This window comes from Neovison vison, chromosome 2 (genome assembly GCF_020171115.1).
Source record: "Neovison vison isolate M4711 chromosome 2, ASM_NN_V1, whole genome shotgun sequence".
NCBI classification, from domain to species: Eukaryota; Metazoa; Chordata; class Mammalia; order Carnivora; family Mustelidae; genus Neogale; species Neogale vison.
This window is the reverse complement of record NC_058092.1, coordinates 183,759,326-183,775,945: the sequence shown is the minus strand read 5'-3', so window position 1 is coordinate 183,775,945 and position 16,620 is coordinate 183,759,326. Positions and strand designations below refer to the sequence as shown.

The window sequence follows — 16,620 nt, the reverse complement described above, 5'->3', positions numbered from 1 at the left end:
CACCAGAGCTTGGGGGGGCGGGTTCCCGGAGGCAGGAGCCCACTGGGGCCAATCAGAAGGGAGCAGGGACCCACCTGGCTTCCGCTGCCGTGCACGATGTTCTCCGGGGTGTCATAAATCTCGGACTCCATGTGAACATTCTGGTTTTGCTCATGATTCACTTGCACCCTCAGAATTCGAAAGGAAGACCCGCCAAGATCCAGGGCAATGAAATCTCCCTTTTCTGTTTAGGGAGACAACAGGGATCACATCAGGGTCACATATGACGGGAAGGCCCCACACTCTGCCCGCCTCTTGACAGGGCCCAGCTGGCCTGCTTCCCTCATGCAAACCTCACTCAACCACTGCCTACCTGGAAAACAAGCCAGGGAAACCTCCCCAGCCTGACACGTGGGGGCCAGCTCCAAGCAGGGGAAGGCGAGGGCCAAATTCCATTCAGAGGCCCACCCGGGCTTTCTCTAAGGCCCAACCCCTTCCCCCAGGCAGCACCATTAGCCATAAGATAAAAAGAGCATTTCAACTCCAAGAACACCCCATACCTGAGGTCGGTCCCATGCCTTGAGTTCCTAACACACCCCCACTCACTATCCATGGGAAGAGGGATAGGGGATAAATTGTGGTAAAATCTACATAACATAAAATTCACCACTGGAACCATTTTTAAGCAGTGATAAGTACAATGTTGTGCCTGCATCACCACCACCATCCATCTCCAGAACTTCTCCCTAGAAAACTCTAGAACCATTCCCTGCTCCTCCCCTATCCCCTGGTCACTGCCTCTCGCCTTGCTGTCACCATGGATGTGCCTCATCAGGATGCCTGATTGCAGGAGTGGAATCACACAAGACTTGGCCTTGTGTGTCTGGCTTCCCTCACTTTGCATAATGTCTCAAAGTTCATTTTGTAGCCTGTGTCAGAGTGTCCCACCTCCTGAAGGTGGCTGGTCGAATCCACTGTATGTCATTACCTCACAGCCTATCCATCCAGACACCTGCCGGGGAAGGTGTTGTCTCCACCCAGGGAAGACTTGTAACAGAAGTCTCTCTCGGTCGCGTAGGAGGAAATGGCCTGACATTGTTGCAGCCTTCAGGTCTGATGTGGGCCCTGACAGAGGCGTGCCTCAGTGGGACACAGATGATGGCACCATACGCAACCCAGGGCCACCAGATGGCAGCAAGGAAGCCAGCCGTGGGAAGGGTCCCAAACCATCAAGCCACCATCTAACATTCCTTACCCTCTTTCTCACTGGTAATTCTCACTTGCTTCCAGAAGCATGGCGAAAATCTGTGAATTTTACTACTGATGTGACATCCTCAACTGATCCAGTGGGTATCGGGCCAGGGGTGACAGCCCCCCCTGCCACCCAGAGCCCCGATAGTCCCCAAAGTCCCCAATCCTACAGCAGCATAGACATAAGTCTGCTTGGGATCTCATCTTCCTAGGGAAGCATCTTTAACATTGTTTTTCGATAACGGCATCATTGAAATCTAAAGCACCAGACAAGTCACCCACTTGACGTGTGTAATTTCGTAGTTTGTTGCATCATCTGTGATGCCACCAGGGCCACAGACCAGTTTGAGTGCTTTCATCAACTCCAAAAAGAAGTCCTGGACTTTTTAACTGTCTCCCTCTCAAGCAAGCACCCTCTTCTCCCCCCTGCCCTAAGCAATCATTAATCTGCTCTCTGTCTCCACAGCTGTGTCCATTCTGGACCGTCTGTATGAGTGGCATCACACAGCATGTGGCCACCCGTGGCCAGCATCCTGGTGTAGCATGGGTCAGTATGTCATCTCCGTATGGCCAAATAATAGCCCACTGCATTTACCCATCTGTCTGCAGATGGAATATCTGGGTGGTTTCTACCTCTGGCTGTCAAGAATAACACCGCAATGGATATTTCTGCACAAGTTCGTGTGTGCCCTGTTTCTATTTCTCTTGGGTCTATACCTAGAAATAGGACTGCTGTCCAGGGGTAACTCACACTGAACTTTCTGAAGCACCGTCATCGGTGTCTGAGCAGCCGTTCCATTGTCCACCCCACCCACGATACGAAAAGGTTCCAATCTGCCACATCCTCAATTCTCATCACCAACTTACTTTAGTTTGGTTCGCATTTCTGTAGCTAATGACAATGAGCACCTTTTCGTGGGTCTCTTGGCTGTTTTTTTACCTTCTTTGGAGAAATGTCTATTCAGATTCTCAGCTTGTTTTAAAAATTGGATTGTCTTTGGAGTGTTGAGTTGTAAGAGTCCTTCACATTATAGACCTAAGTCCCTATCAGATATAGGACTTATAAATATTTTCTCTCATTCTGTGGATTGGCTTTTCGCTTTCTTGATGGTGACTTTTAAAGCATGAAAGTGTTCCATTTTGATGAAGTACAATGTATCTGTTGTTTTTCCTTCGTTGTCTGTGCCTTTGGGGCCATATCTTAGAGGCCATTGCCAAACCCAGGGTCACAGAGATCCTCACCTATGATCCCTGCCAGGAGTTTTATAGTTTTAGTTCTTACACGTCAGTGTTTGATCCTTTCCGAGTTGACTTTTCTTTATGGTGTGAGGTAGGGATCCAACCTAGTTTGTTTATGTGTGGATATCCAGTTATCCCAGTACATTTGCTGCAAGACAGCTCTTTCCTTCATTGAACAGTCCTGGCACCTTTGTCAAAAATCAAGTGACCATACAGGTATGGGTTTCTGAACTCTCAATTCTCCCCACCTCCCCCAATTTTGATATATAATTGATATCCTGAACTCTCAATTCTGATCCACGGCCATCCTTATGCCAGTACCATAGTGTCTTGATTAATGTTACTTTGTAATAAAATTTGAAACGAGGAAGTGAAAGTGTTCTAACTTTGTTCTTCTTTTTCAAGATTGCTTTGGTGTTTCTGTGTCTCTTGAGCTTTCTTCTTCTCAATTTTTAAGGTAATGGTTAGGAAGAATTAAAAAGCCTCTTTTGTAAATCTTGTATTTGATTCCATCAACCTGTCAGCTCTGACACACCGCTCTATTTCTGGAACTCAGAATGGTGTTTGATATACAGTAAGAGCTCAACAAATACTTCAACTCAGGAGGGTGGTAAGGAATCAATAACCAAAGAATTCTCTGAGTGAATTTTCCCCATTCTTAACCTCGCTCTCAAGTTCCTTGATAAAAAAAAAAACCACAACCTGGGCTTGTTTGCATCTTACCCATGGCACCCAGGAAAGATCAACAAATGCTCGGCAGATGCTTGGGTATAGGGGCTGGTGACCCAATCATTCCCTCACTCGAGGTAGCCCTGCTCATTGGTCATTAAGCACAGGGCAGTGACACTGCTGGCCGGTTGGCTTCTTAGCTTACAGCTTTGTTGAGAAATTATTCATATAGCATACAACTCATCTTATTTTTTTTAAGGTTCTTATTTTAATTCATTTGTTACAATTCATCCATTTTAGTGTAGAACCCAGTGGTTTTCTAGTGTATATACAGAGTTGTACAACCATCACCACTACCTAATTTTAGGATGTTTTCGGCATCCCAGATAGGCACTCTGTACCCATGAGCCGTCACTCCCCACTTCCTGGCAACCCCTCTCATCCACCAATAATCACAAATCTACTATGTGTCTCTCTAGATCCTCCTACTCGGGACATTTTGTGTCAATGGACGCATACAAGAGCTAGTCTATTGTAGATGGCTTCTTTCACCTTCTATAACTGATGTTTTCAAGCTTTGTATATGTGGTGGCATGTGTCAGTACCGCATCCATTTCTGGGACCGAATTATATCCCATTGTATGAATAATATGACATGATGCCACTGGTTTTAAATTGTTTCTATGGCCCAAAGGAAACAGACCAAGGGAGAATGCCAAGAAGCAGGTATCACAGATCAGTAGGAAATTCTGACTCTGATTTTGTGGGGTGTTCAAATCTATTTAGAGGGCTTTTTTGTTTATTTGGTTTTTTTTTTTTTTTAAGATTTTATTTTTAAGTAATCTCTACACCCAGTGTAGGGCTCCAACTCACAGCCCTGAAATCAAGAGTCACATGCTCTACTGACTGGGCCCACCAGGCACCACGGTTTAGAGTTTTCTTAGGGTTCCCATCAGAACCCTAATCTCCATGGTGCTCAGTTAAAAAACTGAATTTGGTACAAGGCTGCTCCTCCTCTCAGGAAGACGAATTACTAGAATATGAAAAGCCTTTATTTTACCATCAACCAACATTCACGGAACCTCCGTGCATTCTAGCTGCTAAGTCCTTCAGATGCATCATTTTATTTTTAACTCCCTCAACCCTATGTGGTAGGTACTACTGTGATCCCCATTTTACAGGTGAGCAAGTAAGGGCTGGGAGGGGTCAGACGTCTAGCCCAAGCTCACAACCTAAGTGGCAGAGCCAGAATGCGAACCCAAAGCTTAGAGTCACTACCACAATTCCAACTGCCTGCTGGACAGACATCATGGACACAGGCCCCCAGGGGTCGCTGTGGACTGAGACTCCAGCACCACCAGAATGGCCGCCTTTCTGGGGTTCCTCAACATCAGCGACTCCTCTCGGATTTGGGGTTCATTCTGCCTCATTCTCCAGTGAAGACAATGCACACTCAGTGCGGTAAACAATCCCAACCCGCTTGAGCAGATGAACGAGCACAAAGGCAAACACTGTGCTAGCATGAACTTATGGGTGCTTTATGCTTTGTTTCAAATTTTTTATTGCTTTAATGTTTAAATAATTATTTATTTATTTCCTGTTATAAACTGACTTTACATCGTAACTTAAAAAAAAAAAATAGCATGACCCATTTTTCAGTTGCTAGCCTGGTCCAAAGTCTCATTTCCAGTTGAATCAATGGTGTTAAGTGAAAGCAGCTTCTTAAGCTCAGGGGCCAGGTGTCTGCGGGGAGGAGCTCGTGGTTACTGGGGTCAGTGCCAAGTCAGATCAGGTGAGAGCTTTCAGATCCTGCTGCGGGAAGGAGTCAGGTTTCAGTCAGCACCTCCACGGGACCCAGACCTGAAGTTTTTCAAGCAGGAAAAGTGCAAATGACCTCAGCTGCCAATAACCAGAAGACTCTGGCCTTCAGGTACACGGGGCTGGGCCCCACTTCCACAACCCTGCGAAGACCAGTGGTCCATGCCAGCTCTGCTGTGGTTTGTCCGCTCCAGCTCTCCCCTGCTCTCCTCAACAAGCACAGGTCAACAGGGTCCCAAGAAGTTCGAGTCAGACATGGCAACCAGAAAAGGTGACCTTGAGATGTCAGGAAAACACTAAACACTGGACACTCCCCACACCTGGAAGTGGGAGTTGACCATTTGAGGAGGGCCTTTCCCAGAAGGCAGTTTACATGGGGTCATGGTCAAGCCCAGCACGGTTCCTGGTCCCTCCCTGAGTGGTGGCCCTGGTTCCAGGCCATGTTTGTGACTGCCCAAAGAAATGGCACCTCCTTCTGTAAATCACATTTGCAGCTTGGGAGCTGGGGGACAAATATCAACTCATCTTCCTGGTTTCCAGAGAAGGAAGCTCAACCAATCCAGCTGAACAACCTGCCCCTGGTCACACCTATAGTGGTGCCACAGCCCCTCCCTTCTCTTAGTCACCCACGTATTTGCAAATATTGTGATGCTCATTATCTTCTAGGGGTAAGTGGTTTATCTTCCTCAGCTGGATGATAAGCAACTCGAAGGTGAGGGCAATGTGACACGCTTACTTCCTCCCCCTCCACCCCCACTCCCCAGGGCTCATGCAAGGCAGGGAAACAGTGTTGGCTGCTAGTTTTAAAAGAACTGTCTGGATTGGGGCACCTGGGTGGCTCAGTGGGTTAAGCCGCTGCCTTCGGCTCAGGTCATGATCCCAGGGTCCTGGGATCGAGCCCCGCATTGGGCTCTCTGCTCAGCCGGGAGCCTGCTTCCTTCTCTCTCTCTCTGCCTGCTTGTGATCTCTCTCTGCCAAATAGATAAAATCTTTTTAAAAAATAAATAAATAAATAAAATAAAAGAACTGTCTGGATCAAATATACGCCTGTCTGGTCCTAGTGTCTGCCACGGCAAAAGATACCAAAGAATGACGTCTGGTTAAGGGGAACAAGATTTCCAGTGAACTTTGGTGGCTGTCTAGCCTCTCTTTAGATAACTATCCTCCCCCTTTTTCATCTGAGGTTGGGGGTAAGCTGAGCCCCTGCTCCCACTCCAGGGGGACCAATGGTCATCCAGCAGCATCCAGTCTCCCACCCTGGCCATCATGATTGGCTCAGGATGGGCACATGACCTGAGTCAGCCAGCCAATCATCACCTTCTCCAAGACCATGGCTGGGATCAGGAGCTCTGAGGCAGCGTGGGCTAGAGCTGCCAGAGCCATCCTTGTCTGCAACCCTAAGGAAGAGGCAGCCCTCAAAGGCAGCCAGCACCCAGACTGCAAGAAGGGACAGGCGAGTCTTGGAATACAGAAGCCAACTTACAACTAGATTTCCCAGTTATATGAACCTAAAATGTTGGTCTTTTCACTCATACAAATCTGAGTTCGATTTCTTTCAGCTACAAGGCTCCTGAGCCCGATACTCTTTATTAGAGAAGGAACCCCCCAAACGCCTACTTGCCCTCCATAACAAAGGGCATCTAGTGGATCTCAGGTTGGTTCCCCATTAGAGCTTCGGTGTCCCATCCCCCCCCGCCAGCAGAGGAGGAGAGGAGCCCCCAGCTCACAGCTCTGGTGCCTCTGCTGTGGGGGGACAGGAGTGAGACAGCCTGCCTCTGCTGTCCCCTTTTTTCTGCCTTCTCCCCTGACAGCATCATGGAGAGGCCAGTGAATTCTGAAAAATTCTGAATCTTTTTTGTCCAGGGCGAGACCTACACATTTAGGCCTGATGGTGGGGCTCCTGTGACTGGCGGCATCGGCTCCCAGAAAATTCTTACAAAGTTGGTTGTTAGATGACACTAGCGTTAAGGAGGACAAGGACCCACTAGAACTCTCACGGTGGTTGGCAGCTTCCAAAGCACTTTTCGTTTGATCCTTTTGCAGTCTTCTGAGGCAGGGAGGGCAGGGTCCGATAACCCATTTTACAGATGAGGAAATGGAGGCACAGGGAAGTTAAGGGACACCTCCAAGGTCAGACAGATAATAAGGAGTAGAGCTGGAGATTAATCCAGTGTTCTGGGTTGGTTTGCCCCCCCCCCCACTTTTAATTCAAGTTCGGCCTCTTTTTAGAGCACTGGGCTTCCCTCCAACTACCTCTTCAAAACTTTGGCCTCAACCTTCCTTCCTGCCCCTGCTGCCTCCTACTTACAACTTCTTCCCACATTGCCCATTTTCACTGAAGCCAGGAGAACCGCTCTTCCAGACAAGGCTCATTAAACAAACCATCTGAAGGGCCTCTGGCGACTTTCCATTTTATGATGACCGCCATTATTCCCAGCAAATAATGGAAAACAAACACAGGGACAGATGTCTCTCTCAAGTCCAGGTCTGCACCGGACAGAATACAGGGCAAACAGAACGCCCGCCTTCAGGAAATGCCTACCTTTGCCCTGTTGGATGAATTGATTCTGTATGTGAGATGCAAAAGCTCTCCCTGCGTGTCTGCAACTCAGCTACTCAGATAACAGTTGTACACCTCCATCAGAAACCCAACCAGAATCCGAGACACGCAGGTTTCACGGGTGGAGAGACAATCCAATCATCTTCCCAGATCCGGAACCAGAGACAGAGAAAGGGAAGTGACCAGCCCAACGGCCATGGGAAAAGACGGTATTTTCTTTCCAATCTGGGGCCAATCTGGGGCCCCAAAAATTAACTGAACACACTGCAAATCAAATATTTTCCAACTTATCCTTTGGGTAAAACGTGTGCTTAGAACCATAAGGCAGAAACAGTGAAATATTCAGCTCAATTTACCCTCAAAAACCTTGCACCTAACTGGTATTTCCAATATCCTTACTGAGAAATGAGAAGAGGAGAAAAAAGGGGAGGTTTCATGAATGAGACCCAGAATGAGCACTTCTGAGGGAAGCATGACGTGGAGGGCCAGCTGTCCCCAGAGACTCGCAGCTCTGAAAAGGGACCTTCTGTTTAGCCAAGTCACCAAAGTGAAATGGCTTCAATATCTTCCTTCTTTTATTTATTATTCATACCTTTCCTACTCCAAAAAGGATATGCAACAGCTAAAAGCCACTTTAGGGTTTAAAAAAAAAAAAAATTAACATATAGATTACTGAAGAGCAATTTAAAGAAAAACCACTGCCCATAAAAGATGTCCAAAGGGGGTGGGGGAATAATAAAAATGTGCTGATACATTTCCAAAAAATCAGTAGTTTTAAAACTCTGAGGCCAGTTCCCTGAGGTCAAGGTCAGCAGGAAAGGAAAGGAAAGGTTTGTTTCTCCCTTTGACTCCGAAGTCACCCTGCCCTTAGCAGGTGGGGGCATCTCTCCACCGAGCTGAGTCCAATTTATCCCTCAGTGGTTTGGGATTACCACTAATTCTGTCGCTGACTAATTATACAGTTAAAGCAGTGATTAACATTTAAAAAGGGAACAGCACCTTGGTTTACTATCAAGGAGGTCTGCATTCTGACTACTCCAAGGGACTTCTGGTTGTTGGTTGATAAGGGGGTACAGGCCACAAAGGGACAGGGAGGGGACTGGGGGCAGGTATGCGAGGCCTTGGCCTTCGAGTCAGTGTCAGTGCCTGTGTGGGGCTGTAGGGTCGGTTCCAAATGGACTGTGGGCCCCAGGGCATAGGAACTGAGCCCAACTGTGAATATTAGGAACAGCTAGGGGGAGCAAGGCCATAGGGTGTGTTAGGGTTGCACTGTGACACGCCCCCACCACCCCCCCGGAAAAAGATATACTGAAGTCCTAACCCTTGGGACTCCGAAACGTGACCTTGTTTGGAAACAAGGTCTTTGCAGATGTAATCAGGTTAAGATGAGCCCTGAGTGTGGGGCCTAATCTGATTAGTATCCCCATAAGAGGGAAATGCCCTGTAATGACAAGGGCAGAGACTGAAGACATGCCGCTGGCAGGCCAAGCACCACCAAGGACTGCCTCCCACCACCAGAAGCCAGAAGATGCTGGGAGGCAGGGGTAGGGCTGGGTGGGGTGAGGCAGGGAAGGGGGCTGAGAGCCATCAGGCAGACCCAGGCTGCACAGGAGGGGGATCCTATTACTGCAGAGCTTTGGTTTCGTCGCCTGTCAATACCACTCTTCCATCCTCAGAGGCCCTAAGTATTTGTCCCGTTCATACTGGGGAAGAGAGAGGCTCAAAAGGAGGCCTGGGGCCCAGGCTGTGGGCTTCCGTTACCACGCGTGTCATCACACTGAGAACGGTCAGACATACTCTTTTACACAACACGAAGAAAGAGCAAACACCAGCCGTTACCATTTGACAGTGCAATGACAGCACAGTGCACTACAGATTCCAGAGCCATCCAAACTATAAAGTGCCTCAAAATAGACGGAATGTGTAAGAAAAGAGCAAAGGTTACGGGAAAAGGCAGGTACGCCAGGTTCAACAGATTTCTTTTCTGCGGGACAGCTCAGGGCCTACCGTGTCTTGGCACGTGTTATGAAAGCCTGAGGGAGGGCTGCAGAGGGTTTTTCCCCAGGGAGTCTGAATGCTGGGCCTTATTTTGAAAAATAGCCAATGGGGGTAAATGGCTAGATGACTCGTACAGCTGGATCACGCTTAGAGACCCTCAGCTCTGCAAATGGTTTCTGGAAGAGGAAACGAAAGCACCCCCAGCTGACATACGGTCCTGGCATAGACATATGGCCCTTGGACACGTTAGCCCTGGGCCAGTCCCATAGGATCAGGTGCCCCGCGGGCATCAGGTATCCCTCTGCGCTCCCCCCAGCCAAGCCAGAGGAGGGGCCCTCCAGGGGCTGCCCACACCATTACTTCTCCCCTCCCCCTTCTCTTAGCCGGAAGCAGGCAAAGCCATGCGTCTCCAACAGAACTCCGCTCACCCTGGAAAGGCTCACTGCTCCTAGATGCGGGACCACCCAGAGCTGGGAAAAAACAGGAGTGAACCACAAAGCCAGAGACGTCAGGACAAAACCCCGGGCACACCACAGCCCCATCACTCCAGGGACCAGAATTTCTTGGGTGATTATTACAACGTTAAAACTGCTGGTAACCACGACCTCAAGGAACACAGGAGGAGGGAAGTGGAACAGATTTCCAACAGTCAAGAAGCAGGGAGAGACGAACGCCAAACCCCACCTGCGCCACAGAGCCAACAGAGCACACGGCCTCCATCGGCGTCCAGATCTCGTCTGGGGCTTCTAGAGAGCCCGCACACAGGGCAGGACCTTCCCACCGCGGCCGGTCCGCTCCAGCAAGCGTGTGCTTGCCCATCCTTCGTGTACGCCAACAACCGCGGTTTTCCTGACACCCGTTCTGCAGGCTGTGTACCAGAGGCTCCAAATGAAGGCTTGAAAGGAAGCCTCCAGAACAGGGAAGAAACCTCAGGGGGGTGTGAGGACCAGGCTCTCAGGGTGTGGACTCCCAACCGGAGAGAAACAGGACCTCCCCATCATCTCCCTCCCTCTCATGTGCAACAGGTGAACCCCAGTCCAGAGCACAAAACACCCCTCCGAGCAGGGTTCCTGGGAGGGTGCTTCACTGAGGCCACCAGAGGACTCCCCCCGCCCGCCCCCCGCACCCTCCTCTGCCACAAACTACTAGCTGCAGGTCAGTCAGACAAAATGGCTCCACCGAGCCTGCTGAGCTGTGCCCTCTCAGCCTCCGCTCTGCCGAGAGCAGGAGCTAATAAGCCCGCTCCTCTGGGGAAGGGGTACTGATGATCCACGCGGAGCCCCCAACTCCCCTTTGTGGGGCACTGAACTTACACAGATGCACACTTACAGGAGAATTTTTTTCTCCAGTTCTACCTCCCTTTGCCATTTGCTCTAGAGGCTACCTTCACGTCCCACCTGTAACATTTTGTTAGATGGGAACTTGACTCTCCCCTCTGAGTCCAATACCCAGCTGGCCCCTGGGATTGCTACTTATCTGAAGGGAAGTCTTGGTGCCCTGATGAAGAGATTTTCCTAAAATGAACTCATTTGTTCTGGAGCTTTTCATATTCTACAGACATAAGAGCAACACACACAGCATCTATAAGGTCGGGACGCACGATCCTTCTTTATCATTAGTCATTAGACAGTCGGTCCAGTGAGGGCAGATCAGCCTTATCCAACCGTGGTAGCTGCGATGCCTGGCACATGGTAGATACTGAGCAGGCATATTTGGATGGATGGATGGATGGACGGATGGACGAATGGACGGATGGGAGAACAGACGGATTGATGAATGGGTGGAGGAGTGAGGGAATAAATGAACAAATGTGAAGACAGAAGACAGGATGTTTTCACAGAGAATTCAGCTCTCGGAGCCCAATCTCTGGGTGAGAGACTCACCTGAACCATCGGGAATGGACCTTACAAACGTCGGCAACATCTTGACTGTGGCTGTTGGATTAAAATCCCGGGAGAGGCCATTCTTCATCTCCTTCTTGAAACGAGTCATGATATCTATCAGAGTTTCATCGGAGAGCCGCATGGCATAGAGATATTTGTCAATCTGGGGGAAGGATAAGAAGGCAGGCAAGTGAGGTGAAGCCTGAAGGAGGTCATTTCAGCTTGAACCGGGCTGGGGAGGGACAGGGCAAGGGCGAGGTGCCCGCCTGTGTAGGGCCATCCAGCTCCCACAAGTTCGGACACACCACACGACAGGATGGGCAGTCACACAAATGCCATCAGCCGTGTCCCTCAGAGCAGTCTTGTAAATGGTCCAAGCCCCATTTCATCCTGCAAAATGAACCAGGTAGCTCCAATCCTTTCCAATCCTTGAATGCTCCACGGAAGTTGCCCTTTGATCCCCAAGCACGCACCACAGGTGCCCTAAGCCTACCCACGATTCCCTTCCGCTGTGAGAAGTGGCCGGCTCACCCGCAGATGGACGGCAGTGTCACAGAGGCTAAGAACGAGGGTGCCAGAGCTGGCCACGTGGGCTTCCACTCCCCGCACCATCACTTCACAGCTATGTGAATTTCAGCTTCCTTAACTGGGAAACAGACTGGATAAACAGGACCTAACTCATAGAGTTGGGAGTTTTAAGATCAGTTGAGACCGAGAAGCAGTTAGAACACATGAAGTGCTTAAGAAACTTGAGCCATCGGTGTTAACGTGAGACAGTGGTGCTGGGGGGATTCCTTGGGCACGATTTCTTGGTAGGCAGAAATAGTGGCCAAAAGGCTGGAATCCTTCAGAACATGGAGTGGCAGGCCCAAGAGCAGGCAGACCTGAACCCCACCATCCCCAGAAGGTATGGGGACAGCCCCCAGGATCCCCGACACAGGGGCCGGGGCTGACATGCCCACACTCTCGTCATCCCAAGTACTGACCCAATCTGCTGCTCCCCTGGGCTCCCCATTCTCCTCGGGGTTCCAAGGCTTCTAACTGCCAGACCCCTCGGACTGTCGCTGGCTAATCTTCATTCATAGTGTGTTCCCATTTACTCTCTCCGAAAGTATTTATTGGGCACCTCCTGTGTACCCGGGCTCTAAGTCCTCTTGTCTCTCCACTCATTCTTTTTGCTTCTCTTCGGCTCAGGAAGCCCCAACAGCCACGTGCCTGGACTTCTCATTCCTCTTTCCTGAGGCTCCTCAGTCACTCACCGGAATGGTTTTCCATCTTCAACCTCACCCCCTTCCATCCCATCTGGTACCCCACTGCCATGGTCTCCTTGGTAAAGTCAACCCCGCTCATTCTTTCCCTTGCTCAAAGCCTTGCATGTCTTCCACGTCCAAGGCGCCAACCCTCTCCAGGTGTGGCTTCGAGCTCTCTGAACTCAGGCCCAAACACCTCGACTATTCCGGTGGGTCCCCAGGCTTTTGCACCGTAAAGCTCTTCCTTCTCCTCCCAGTTCTCCAGATCTCCCCTCCCCTTCCAGGTTCAGATCAAACCTCTCCTTCTCCTGCGGGTGTCGGAGCTCCTCAGGCTGGAGAGGATCCCTCATTCAGCACTGATCTCTCTGCATGGGAGAGCCTGGATCACAGCTTTCTGCCCCAGTCCCCTATTCCAGCAATTGCTCCGTTCACCTTGACCCCCCCCTCCCCCACCCAGTGCCCTGCACGCAGTCTTGCACACGGAAGGCTCCCGGTGGATGGAGAGAGAGATTTATGACCCAATGAGGTTGCAAAGACCTTGATGCTTATTTGCTTCTGAGAATGCAAATCTCAGGCTCACTTTGCAGGGTGGCTGGAAATGTCCTGACTCAAGGACACAGAGTCCCCAGCCCTAGGTCTTTTCTGCATATTTTGAGCTGGGGCACCTTTCTTCTCACTCTGGCCTCCATGCCTTGTGCTCCCCCAAGTCCTGCCTGTCTCCTGTCTCACAAACCATCAGCCCATTGGCAGGAGTCCCCCAGTGTCCTCTGTGGCCAGAGAAAAGCCTGCCCCACCCCCAAGCTCTCCTTCCACAACCACCTTTCCCATTACCCCCTGTAATAAAGCCCTACAGAGAAGAGCAATCAGAAACCACCAAGAGCTCAAGTAGAAATTGCCAGAATCACGGCCCCAGGAGAAGACACACTCCGCTCTATTCTACCCCCAAGGCTGGCACCAGACGAGCAGAACTTGCTGCCATGGTGCCCACCGTCTGGCAGGGGGGAGGCAGTCACGAAACAAGGGTGTGAGCAGTGCCAGGAGAGGGAGTCTACTGAGAAGGCTTCCCGGGGGCGTGATGTCAGAGCGTGTATCCAGGCACAGTCAAGAGCATGTGTGAAGGCCGATGGTGAGGTGGGGGGGAGGGGTAGTTTGTGCAAGGAACAGAAAGAAATCCAATATGAATTGAGCACAGTGTAAAAAGTGAGGCAATTAAAAAGACCGAGAGCAGCTAAATTGTGTAGGATCCTGTAATGCACGTTAACAAATTTAGACTTGATCCCAAGTACAGTGGGCCTTGGGATGACTTTCAGGAGTATTCAACAATGAGATCTGTGTTTCCACAAGATCGAGCCGGCTGCTGGGGAGAGAACGGGTGAGCAGAGGCAAGACCCGGTACTAATTGATAATCGTCACGTTGTTACTCCCGCATTTGGGGCATGCTTCCCCGATCACATTCCCCACCCTCCATGCCGCATTTATGGATGGGTCTATCTCCTCTGATAAAACATGGGAGTTCCCTAGGGAAAGGAACTCACCCGGATGCCTGCTACAAAAGAGGAATTAATTGATACTAAGTGCTAAATTACTACTCTATATTTATCCTATGGCTCACAGCAGATCGAGCACTTTCATATCCAGTAAGTCCTTTAACCTTCAAAACAGCCCCACCAGGGACAAATTCTTGCCCCATTTTACAGATGCAGAAACTGAGGCTCCACAAAGCAAAGTGATTAGTTCAAAGACACATCAGGAGACTGAAGTCTCATACCTGCAAGTCTGACTTTGCTCCCTATAGTCGTTCCCATCCCTCAGAGAAGACCAGTTCCCCTATTCTGTGGAAGCCAAGCCCAAGTAAAGCTGCTGAGGTTTTCTAGCTGGACAGGAAGAAGCATCTAGAAAAGCCAAGGCTCCCTGCAGCTCCACAGCCATCCTTCCCCCTGACTCAAAGTGCAGGTTAGTACAGGGACACAGATCCGAGACCCAAAAAGAGCCTAGAAGCTCAAAGGAGGAAGCAGGCCGGGGACACAGAAGACAAGCCAGCCCCTGAGCATCTATGGAAAGGAGGCTTTCCTCCTCTGGTTCAAGCTCATGAATCATTATGTGGGACAATCCCTCTCTGGAGAGATGTGGAAACAGGATCCAAAAAGAAGGTTTAAGTTGGGGCAGAGTGGGAACTGGGCCTGAGGCCTCCTGGACGTCATGTGAATGAGAGTAAGCAAGGGGAGCCCTTTCCGCTGGTCCTCGGGAGCTCAGGAGGGGCCTCTGAACCAGCACAGATGCTGGGCGGGGGGTGGGCTGGAGAGCCAAGCAGTGCCCAGTGCAGGCCTCAGCGGGTCCACGGCACATAGACCAGGCCCCTTTAAGCAGCGCAGGAGACACTGGAGCAAAGCCCACATCAGGAGACACTTGTGGAACAGTCCCCAGGGACCCAGAGTGCCCAGCGCCTCACTGAACCAGAGGCCTCACTCCCTTTGTTCAGACTGGCCCTGCCTAGCAGCAGGCTACACTGCCCCATCCACCTGGGAAGGACGACTGGGTCATGGGTGGCAGGAAGGAGGACAGGTGTCAGGCCAATCCCGCCTGTCCACGTGCTCTGGGTCTCGCTGGGGCTGTGCCCCACAAGAAATGCAGCAAGAGAGCGGCCAATCCTTGGGTGGGGCCAGGAGCCCAGGAGCAGAGGACAGCAGAGGGAGGCAGACCTGAGAAAGGCCAACTTCTGGTCTTCAGGTGCTTGGCCAGAGTCTGTGGTCTTTCCAACTTCTCTGTCTCTATTCCCGCTCCACGGCATCTCCAGATCGGGCCCCTCCTCCCCGCATCCCTCCCCCTTCGGCCATGTGCACACACCACTGCTGCTCGGTGGCTCTGGCCACACGCCAATGCTCAAAAACCCCCTCCTATGCCTCCAACCCTCTCCCCTCTATGTTTTGGCGACAGGAGGCCATGGCATAGCACCTCCAGAGGCTGCAAGCCGCCAGCCTCAGTGTTTGGATGGTCTGTCATAGGCCAGAGGCTCCCACGAAGCAGTGACAGGAACCCTGGGGGTCCCAGAGTGCTCCCTCTCGCCCGTGGTGTCTGACACATGCATGCAGGACTCTGGTCGGACTATGAAGGAAATGGGGAGATGCCAGACTCCTGGACATCGCCCGGCTCTTGCCCGGGTCCCACAGACTCTTGCCCGAGACTGAGAAAGACCCTAGTCACGGCTCCAGGCACCTTTCACCATCCACTGAAGGGAAGGGGCCCTAATACTGTGCAAATCCTTGTCCTGGATGGTCCCTCTTGTGGACCAAGGAGGCCTGGAAGCTCCTAGCTGCTCGGGAAGCTGGACCATGGCAGAGACAGGAGGAGATATGGGAAGAGAGAGCACGGCCCCCTACCAAGCTTCTCTGCTCAGAGCTGTCTGGCTAATGAGAGAACCCAGGGGCCCCACACCGGGCTGCACTCACACATCTCTGCATCTGACCTTGGCCCCACCTCTTGCTCCCAACAGAACATGCACAAAATACCAATTCAAGACAGGACAGGCCCGAGGGAACACGCCCTTGTGGCCAGGAGGCAGAGTCACCCCTGGTGACCTGGGCATTTTGACCCCCTCTGTGGATGGGGACATGGCTGGGGACATTTTTCACTCCTTCCGTCCTCTGCTCTCCCCTGAGGACCAAGAACAAGGCAGGGCAGCTGGGGCAACTGCAGGTGTCTGGCACCCGCCTCCCGAGTGAACTTTCCATGGGAGATGCTCCACAGTGCGGGGCGGGCAGTGCAGGGTTAAGAAAACTCTTGCCTCAGGTCAGGACAGAGATTTCAACATCAGATTCACTTCTCTTTCTTAGCGAGGTTGACTCAGGAGAGAACGGGCCGGGTGATGAGTATCACTTGGATAATAGTTTGAATCTGCTGAGGGCTTTGCCCTTTTTACACAGGACTGTCACACACGTTGTCCCGTGTGGATGTTGCAAAAAGAGATGACAGGAGC

The 16,620-nt window shown here is 51.0% G+C and overlaps 1 protein-coding gene across 1 annotated transcript in view; it reads right to left on the bottom strand.

Moving 5' to 3' along the window:
- The window catches only part of HK1 (hexokinase 1), a 60,047-nt gene that overhangs the window by 30,471 nt on the left and 12,956 nt on the right, over window positions 1–16,620 (bottom strand). The window contains exons 2-3 of the mRNA XM_044239668.1: window positions 11,398–11,560; window positions 75–223 (exon numbers count right to left, since the gene is read on the bottom strand). Of these exons, the coding sequence (XP_044095603.1) occupies window positions 75–223; window positions 11,398–11,560 (312 nt within the window). The remainder of the gene's footprint in view (window positions 1–74; window positions 224–11,397; window positions 11,561–16,620) is intronic.